Source organism: Priapulus caudatus, unplaced genomic scaffold (assembly GCF_000485595.1).
Source record: "Priapulus caudatus unplaced genomic scaffold, Priapulus_caudatus-5.0.1 Scaffold1001, whole genome shotgun sequence".
Lineage (NCBI taxonomy): Eukaryota > Metazoa > Priapulida > Priapulimorpha > Priapulimorphida > Priapulidae > Priapulus > Priapulus caudatus.
In genome coordinates this window covers 101,065-110,880 of record NW_014578062.1, presented here as the reverse complement: position 1 = coordinate 110,880, position 9,816 = coordinate 101,065, and the positions used below count along the sequence as shown (strand labels likewise).

The following is a 9,816-nucleotide window of genomic DNA, read 5'->3' as shown; positions in this document are numbered from 1 at the left end:
AGAGAGAGAGAGAGAGAGAGAGAGAGAGAGAGAGAGAGAGAGAGAGACAGCAGTGCTGTTATGCGATTTTATTAACTGTCATTTGCACTGCGTCGATTAAACTCGGAGCAGGAGAGCATTGGGTGTAAATATTTTTCTACTCATTATCGTGCATATTGGTGAGCTTTTTTAGCCTTATTGTGGCATTCAGTGTTCTTTATTGATGCCTTTGGAATGGATTTCGGTGTTACTTAGTGTCTTTCGGTGTATTTTTGGTGTGTTTAAGAGGCATTCGGCATTTTTTACCCTGCTTTTGTGCTTTCAGAGTTTAGACAAGCATATGATATGGTAAATTACCCAAAAGGCACCCCGCAGCGCTCGTTAGAGCCCTATGTTCTTGATTGACCTAGGAAAAAAAATCACGCGGGCAGTTAAACATTTGTGCATCAATCCTTGATATATGGAAGGTCTGTGCATCAGTGGGTGACATAGAAATCTGTGCATCACTTCTTGATATAAGGTGCCTAAAGTGGATTTGCACCATGGTGATCAGTGCAGTGACCACACCATAGATATCATATCATTGCCTAGCTCCAAGAAACGGTATTGCTAGGGTTAGAATACCCCTATATTGACGTTGGTGTATTGACGTTAGTCACACAGCCTGGTCGGGTTAATCATTGCCTATGGATCACACATACATGATACAAGCGTCACGTGACAACAATATGGCAGCTCCCTGCAAAAGTTTTGATTTGTAGAATTAAATATATAATATTAATACCGTACCGTACGGAGGCCGGCAAAGAATAATGTCGTGTATTTTAACTGGACATAATAATATAGGCGAATATCCTCATAATCGCATAAAGATTAGTGTTCAAAGTCAAAGGTACTAAATCGAAGACGGAAAGTCTCATATGACATTTCGGTTCAAGGATAAAGAACATGGGTCCCAATAAAACCATGCAATGTCATTTACATCAATATAAAGATAATATTATATCAATATAATAGGTTAGGGTTATGGTTAGGGTTAGGGTTAGGGTTAGGCACATTGGTTTTATTGGGACCCATGCATGTTCTCTATCCTTGGGCCGACATTTCTCAAACTGGCCGGGCCGTTTCAATACCGACTGTCAATAAAAATGTCCTAAATAATTTATGCGGCCACATGCATTTATGCTTAAATTATAATGTTTTTATGCCACATGTCATAAAAACTGAGAAGAGCACTCTGTGGCATGCATGTGACACTGAGATGTGTACTGGTTACGGGGTGGCCCTAGCGGCCCAAGGATAGAGAACATGGGTCCCAATGAAACCAATGTGCCTAACCCTAACCCTAACCCTAACCTATTATATTGATATAATATTATATTTATATAGATGTAAATGACATTGGTTTTATTTGGACCCATGTTCTCTATCCTTGAACCGCTCTGGCGGCTCATACTCTAGTCTATAGCCCTTCGCTCCGCCACAGCCACAGGCGTGTGGTGGAGCAAGGGCTATAGTTATAGAGCTAGGCACCGGGTTAACTCGACTCACCCGCCAACTTGGTAATTTGTAATAAGCGTTTGTAATAGGGAGTGGCTGGAGGTACGGCAGCCGTCGTTTGTTGAAGCCCCTTTTTGGCGTTTGTTTGAGGGCTGAGGCAATTATTTGGGATCTTCTGATTTAAAGTTTACAATAATGTTCATATTCATACTTAATCCGAGTGTTTCTAGCTCATCCAAACTCTCAAATCGTGAATTTATTTCCCAAGGCATTATTTCGAAATCTGCTGCCACACGCTGCCATCTTTGTCTCGTTAAGTATGAAAGCGAATGGACTGCCGTACTTCCAGCTTTGTAAATTAGAGATACGGCTGCGGTACCTCCAGCCACTGACTTTGTAATAAGCTGTACATAATTTTGTTTCCCCTAAAATGGCATAAACTTGGGTTCAAGGATATAAGAGCAGTCCACAATTCATTTTCACAATGTGCGACATGTGCAAATGTGCAAATGTGGACACCTCTTATATCCTTGGGCCTAAACTTGTATACTTTTATGTGTTTGTGGTATTATGATAAGGGTTGTGTTGATGATTATAGTAAGAGTATATATACATCTGAGATGGTTAATTATTTGTGAAACTGAAAGAAGTTACCAAATCAATGCTTAGAAGTATAACACCATTAAAAATCATTCTTATTGATAGTACAAAAACGAGCATTCGCCATTTCTGCAATGGACAAGTAAAAGAATTGTTGGGATTCAAGAGCTTCTCACATTTGTAGTCTTCACAATCTTTATGGCAGCTCCTGCTATTACACCAAGACTTGCACTTCAGTGTGACTGGAGTGATGTTTTATTCAGGTAAGAAATGTGAGCTTTTTTAGCCTTATTGTGGCATTCAGTGTTCTTTATTGATGCCTTTGGAATGGATTTCGGTGTTACTTAGTGTCTTTCGGTGTATTTTTGGTGTGTTAAGAGGCATTTCGGCATTTTTTACCCTGCCTTTTGTGCCTTTCAGAGTTTAGACAGCATATGATATGGTAAATTACCAAAAGGCACCGAAACGCAGAAAAATCTACCGAAAGGCATTGAAAGACAATAAAAACTTTATGGAAAGATACGAAGAAATCAGTAAAAATAACATATAGTTTAATCGTAGTCGTACCACGTAAATCGTGGTAAATACATTAAAAACGCATTATTTTATTGAAAATCCCCATATTTACTTATAAAACATCCAAGAGATGGAGCTGCGAATTAATTTTTTGTGTACGCCGAGTTCAGTTATTTTTAGGGCATTTCGGTAGAATTTTTTTTGACATTTCATCTCTGGACTGCTTTTTTCGGTGCCTTCCGGTGGAATTCTAGATTCTATGTTCTCATAGCGCCTTTCGGTGTTTTTTAGGTGCCTTTCGGTGCCTTCCGGTGCCTTACGGTGCCTTTCGGTGCCTTTCGGTAATTAGACGGACCGGTCGGCAATAATAGGTGAAAGAGAGTATAGAAATTATATAAGAATTTGGTAGTAAATGGATTTCGTATTTAGTTAGCATTATATTTTATTGAAACGCTTCAAGTGCCTGTGCACGTACCGAGTTGGCAGGTGAACCGAGTTACCAATTACTAACTACCAATTACTACTAATTACTACTAATTACTAATTACTAATTACTAATTACTAATTACCAATTACACTATTGTTGATTAAGTACACTATTAATTACTAATTACACTGTTAATTACTAATTACACTATTAATTACTAATTACTAATTACACTATTAATTACTAATTATTAATTACACTATTAATTACGAGAGAGGAAGAGGAAGCCATGATGGTTAGAGGGATAGAGGAAGCCTTAATGGTTAGAGGGAGAGAGGAAGCCGTGATGGTTAGAGAGAGAGAGGAAGCCCTGAGGGTTAGAGAGAGAGAGGAAGCCATGAGGGTTAGAGAAAGAGAGAGAGGAAGCCATGAGGGTTAGAGGGAGAGAGGAAGCCGTGATGGTTAGAGAGAGAGGAAGCCCTGAGGGTTAGAGAGAGAGAGGAAGCCATGAGGGTTAGAGAGAGAGAGAGGAAGCCATGAGGGTTAGAGGGAGAGAGGAAGCCGTGATGGTTAGAGGGAGAGAGGAAGCCGTAATGGTTAGAGGGAGAGAGGAAGGGGGAAGCCGCGACATGCCTGATAGGAGAGATTAGGAAGAGAAGCCATGATGGTTAAGGAAAGAGAAGCCGTGATGTAGAGGAGAGAAGAGGAACCATGAGTTAGAAGGAGAGAGGAAGCCGTGATGGTTAGAGGAAAGAGGAAGCCGTTATGGTTAAGAGAGAGAGAAGCCATGATGGTTAGAGGAGAGAGGAAGCCGTGTGGTTAGAGAGAGAGAAGAGAAAGCCATGAGGTTAGAGAGAGAGAGGAAGCCATGAGGGTTAGAGGAGAAGAGGAAGCCGTGATGGTTAGAGGGAGAGAGGAAGCCATGAGGTTAGAGGAGAGAGGAAGCTGTAATGGTTAGAGGGAGAGGAGGGAAGCGCGACATGCCTGAGAGGGAAGGGGGAAGCCGCGACATGCATGAGAGATGAGGCGGAATCCGTGATGTTAGAGAGAGAGAGGAAGCCAATCACGGCTCCCCTTCCTCTCCTCCATCTAACCATCACGGTTCCTCTCTCCCTCTAACCCTAATGGCTTCCTCTCTCCCTCTAACCATCACGGCTTCCTCTCTCCCTAACCCTCATGGCTTCCCTCTCTCTCTCTCTCTCTCTAACCCTCATGGTTCCTCTCCTCCTGTAACTATACGGCTTCCTCTCCCTCTAACCATCACGGTCCTCTCTCTGACAAGGTATCACGAGGTGATGCACAGAATAGTGACATCACGAGATGATGCACAGATTGGCTCTTAAAAACACAATTAATTCAGTTTACGAACCGTATACCTGACAATGTATCACGAGGTGATGCACAGAATAGTGTAGCATCACGAGATGGTGCACAGAATAGTGTACATCACGAGATGATGCACAGATTGGCCTCTAAAACACAAGTTCAGTTTACGCACCGTATACCTGACAAGTATCACGAGATGATGCACAGAATAGTGTACATCACGAGATGATGCAGAGATTGGCCTTTTAAAAACACAAGTTCAGTTTACGCACCGTATACCTGACAAGTATCACGAGGTGATGCACAGAATAGTGTACATCACGAGGTGATGCAGGCAGAATAGTGTACATCACGAGATGATGCACAGATTGGCCTTTTAAAAACACAAGTTCAGTTTACGCACCTTATGCCTGACAAGTATCACGAGGTGATGCACAGAATAGTGTATATCACGGCTCCCTATCTCTCTCCCTGCCAGCCATCACGCTCCCCCTTCCTCTTCTCCCTCTAACCATCACGGCTTCCCTCTCTCCCCTAAACCATCACGGCTTCCTCTCTCATCTAACCATCATGCTTTCTCTGTCCTCAAACCGTTACGGCGTCCGTCCCTTCTCCCCTCTAACAATCATGGCTTCCTCTCTCACTCTAACCTCACGGCTTGCCTTCGTCGCTTCTCGCCTTCTAACCATACACGGCTCTTCGCTCTACCCCTCACGCTTCCCTCCCCTAACCCTCATGGCTTCCTCTTTCTCTCTAACCATCACAGCTCCTCTCTCCCCTCTCAACATTGTACGAGCTCTATACCTCTCCTGCAAGGTGCACAGGTGATGCACAGAATAGTGTACATCACGAGATGATGCCACAGAAATAGTGTACATCACGCGAGATGATGCAGAGATTGGCCTTTGAAAAACACAAGTTCAGTTCCGCACCGTATACCTGACAAGTATCACGAGGTGATGCGCAGAATAGTGTACATCAGCGAGTGATGCACAGAATAGTGTACATCACGAGATGATGCACAGATTGGCCTTTTAAAAACACAAGTTCAGTTTAGCACTTTAGCCTGAAAAGTATCACGAGGTGATGCACAGAATAGTGTATATCACGGCTCCCCTTCCTCTCTCCCTCCAGCCATCACGGCTCCCCCTTCCTCTCTCCCTCTAACCATCACGGCTTCCTCTCTCCCTCTAACCATCACGGCTTCCTCTCTTCATCTAACCATCACGGCTTCTTCTCTCTCTCTAACCCTCATGGCTTCCTCTCTCCCTCTAACCATCATGGCTTCTTCTCTCTCCCTCTAACCATCACGGCTTCCTCTCTCCCTCTAACCATCACGGCTTCCTTTCTCCCTCTAACCCTCATGGCTTCCTCACTCTCTCTAACCCTCATGGCTTTCTCTCTCTCCCTCTAGCCCTCATGGCTCTCCTCTCTCTAACCCTCATGGCTTTCTCTCTCTCCGTCTAACCAACACGGCTTCCTCTTTCTCTAACCATCACGGCTTCCTCTCTCCCTCTAACGATCATGGCTTCCTCTCTCCCTCTAACCATCACGGCTTCCTCTCTCCCTCTAACCGCATGGCTTCCTCTCTCCTCTAACCATCACGGCTCCTCTCTTCCTCTAACCGTCATGCTTCTCTCTCTGCTAACCGCTCATGGCTTCTCTCTCTCCCTCAACCAACACAGCTTCCTCTCTACCTCTAACCATCATGCTCTTCTCTCCCTCTAACCATCACGGCTTCCTCTCTCTCTATAACTATCACGGCTTCCTCTCTCCCTCTAACGATCACAGCTTCCTCTCTCCCTCTAACCATCACGGCTTCCTCTCTCCCTCTAACCATCATGGCTTCCTCTCCCCTCTACCATCATGGTTCCTCTCTCCCTTCTAATCATTACGGCTTCCTCTCTCCATCTAACCATCATGGCTTCCTCTCTCCCTCTAACCATCATGGCTTCCTCTTCCTCTCTCGTAATTAATAGTGTAATTAGTAATTAGTAATTAATAGTGTAATTAGTAATTAGTAATTAATAGTGTAATTTAGTAATTAACAATGTAATAGTAATTATAGTGGTCCTTAATAAAGCAATAGTGTATTGGTAATAATAATAATCATATAATAAAAATAATAAATAACACAACATAATTTTTAGTGGTAATAATAGTAGTATTTTTTTGTCCATATGGTGCGCTTTTTAGGCATGGCTATGTGGGCAGTTAGCCGTGATGTTTTTTCCCTAGGTCAATCAATGAACATAGGCTGTAAATGACGCGCGCTATTGGTTTGAGCTTTGGTTTTTCTGCGCGATATTGACATAGGCACATCCAAAATGTATTAATTATCGATATAACTCGATAGCCTAACGGGTTTTACGCTGGCCGTCAGTAGAAAGACGTGGGATGTCCCATGTTCGTTTGCTAATTATTTTTCTGTCTATGTATTGTTCTAATCTTTATCTGTCTAATCATTTTTTTTCCAAATTAACGCAAATATTTACATGATTTATTTACAGAGGGCGACGATGATTTAAGTAACGAGCAATTGTACTTTTGTGTTTAACACGAGCAGATATAAAGCAATCTAATATTTTTTATAGTATTTGTTTAAAGTGATTACGCACGAATTCTAGCACCGCCACGTCAATAAGTATCTTGTGTGTGTATTGTACAAATAAAATGTATTGTAAATACAATTAGTGTTTCTGTTTACATTTCAGCTTATATACCGCTTCTTTATATGCCCTAATTTGCCGGTGAAAAACAGAGAGAACACGCAAGTATCTGACAGTAACTGGGGGAATAGTGTTCAGACACACAACAGAAATTACTCAAATCGTCTAGATTTTTGCAAATTGTAACAGCAACGTAAAAACATTTTTATACAGTATGAGAGTTTGTGAGGATCATATTTAGTAAGTCTAGTTCTTCTTTAATTGTCAAAAAATGCAATTTTTTTTTAGCCAATTTTACCATGGAAAGTTCGTGACGTAGTCAATTTAAAATAGGGTTGGTTAAGAGGTTAGATTAGGGTTAGGATTAGGGTAGGGTCTGAGGTTAGGGTTAGGGTTAGGGTATAGGTTAGTTAGGGTCACAATGCAGTTGAATTGCTCACCAGTAAAACAGGAGTTTTGAGTGCACGGTTGATTTGATATCAACCATGCGCAGCGGCTCGTAGAGTGCCCTAGTTCTTGATTTGGACCTAGCAAAAAAAATCACGCGGCAGTTAACATTTGTGGCATCAACCTTGATATATGGAAGGTCTGTTGCATAGTGGCTGACATAGGAAATCTGTGCATCAACTTCTGATATAAGGTCCTAAAATGGATTGCACCCTGGCGATCAGTGGCAGTGACCACACCATAGATATCATATCATTGCAAGCTGCTCAAGAAACGTATTGCTAGGGTTAGAATAACCCTATATTGACGTTGGTGTTATGACGTTATCACACAGCCTGGTCGGTGTTAATATTGCCTATGGATCACACATATCATATACAAGCCGTTCACGTGACAACAATATGGCAAGCTTCCTGCCAAAGTTTGTTTGCTAGAATTCAAATATTAATATTAATACCGTCCGTACGGAGGCCGGCAAAGAACTATGTCGTGTTATTTTAACGGACATAATAATATCAGGCGAATATCTCATAATTGCGCTAAAGATAGTGTTCAAAGTCATAGGGCGGTACTAATCGAAGAGCGAAAGTCTCATATGACATTTCGGTTCAAGGATAAAGAACATGGGTCCCAATAAAACCATGATTCCATTTACATCAATATAAAGATAATATTATTCAATATAATGAAGGTTAGGTTATGGTTAGGTTAGGGTTAGGGTTAGGCTATAATTGTTTTTTATTGGGACCATGCATGTTCTCTATTCCTTGGGCCGACATTCTTCAAACTGGCCAGGCGTTCAAATACCGACTGTCAATAAATAGTCCTAATAATTTATGCGGCCACATGCATTTATGCTTAAATAATAATGTTTTTATGCCACATTGTCATAAACTGAGAAGAGCACTCTGTGGCATGCATGTGACACTGAGATGTTGTACTGGTTACGGGGTGGCCCTAGCGGCCAAGGATAGAGAAATGGGTCCCAATGAAACCAATGTGCCTAACCCTAACCCTAACCCTAACCTATTATATTGATATAATGATTATATTTATATAGATGTAAATGACATTGGTTTTATTTGGACCCATGTTCTCTATCCTTGAACCGCTCTGGCGGCTCATATCTTAGTCTAATAGCCTTCGCTCCGCACAGCCACATGCGTGTGGTGGAGCAAGGGCTATAGTATAGAGCTAGGCACGGGTAAACTCGACTCACCCGCCACCTTGGTAATTTGTAATAAGCGTTTGTAATAGGGAGTGGCTGGAGTGTACCGGCAGCCGTCGTTTGTGAAGCCCCTTTGGCGTTTGTTTGAGGCTGAGGCAATTATTTGGGACTTCTGATTTACGTTTACAATAATGTTCATATTTCATACTTAATCCGAGTGTTTCTAGCTCATCCAAACTCTCAAATCGTGAATTTTATTCCCAAGGCATTATTTCGAAATCTGCGCCACACGCTGCCATCTTGTCTCGTTAAGTATGAAAGCGAATGGACTGCCGTACTTCCAGCTTTGTAAATTAGAGATACGGCTGCGGTACCTCCAGCCACGACTTTGTAATAAGCTGTAAATAATTTTTGTTTCCCTAAAATGGCATAAACTTGGTTTCTTCAAGGATATAGAGAGCAGTCCACAATTCATTTTCACATATGTGCACATGTGCAAAATGTGCAAATGTGGACACCTCTTATATCCTTGGGCCTAAACTTGTATACTTTTATGTGTTTGTGTATTATGATAAGGGTTGTGTGATGATTATAGTAAGAGTATATATACATTCTGAGATGGTTAATTATTTTGTGAAACTGAAAGAAGTTACCAATGCGTTAGAAGTATAACACCAATTAAAAATCATTTATTGATTGTACAAAAACGAGCATTCGCATTTCTGCAATGGACAAGTAAAAGAATTGTTGGATTCAAGAGCTTCTCACATTTGTAGTCTCACAATCTTTATGGCAGCTCCTGCTATTACACCAAGACTTGCACTTCAGTGTGACTGGAGTGATGTTTTATTCAGGTAAGAAAATACCATATATGTTGTAATGTTCTGAGCGACCTTTTCACTTAAGCGACCTTTTTTACATAAGTGACAATAAAGGTCAGAAGTTATCTGACGAGTGATCCCCGCCGTAACTCACGCATTAGTCTTTTCTCTCCATTCTCCTGTTACAGATGCTACATTTGGCGACGAGGATTTTCGGATCTATGTGGACATATTAATCAATATCAGTCCCGTGTGGAATATTCAAATCATGCCGTTAAGTGCAAAGGAAGTAAAATCAACCGTTCTTGATGAGGACGTCGTGCTAGTCATCGAAGAACAATAATTTGAAAAATCCATATGCGT

The 9,816-nt window shown here is 41.6% G+C and overlaps 1 protein-coding gene across 2 annotated transcripts in view; it reads left to right on the top strand.

Annotated features, from left to right (window-relative positions):
- The first annotated feature begins 9,408 nt into the window (after window positions 1-9,408).
- LOC106814901 (proteasomal ATPase-associated factor 1-like) overlaps window positions 9,409-9,816 on the top strand; it is an 18,396-nt gene continuing 17,988 nt past the window's right edge. For both annotated transcript variants that reach the window (XM_014819277.1, XM_014819276.1), the window contains exon 1: window positions 9,409-9,486. In XM_014819277.1, coding sequence (XP_014674763.1) covers window positions 9,474-9,486 — 13 coding nt within the window. In that variant the 5' untranslated portion in view covers window positions 9,409-9,473. The remainder of the gene's footprint in view (window positions 9,487-9,816) is intronic.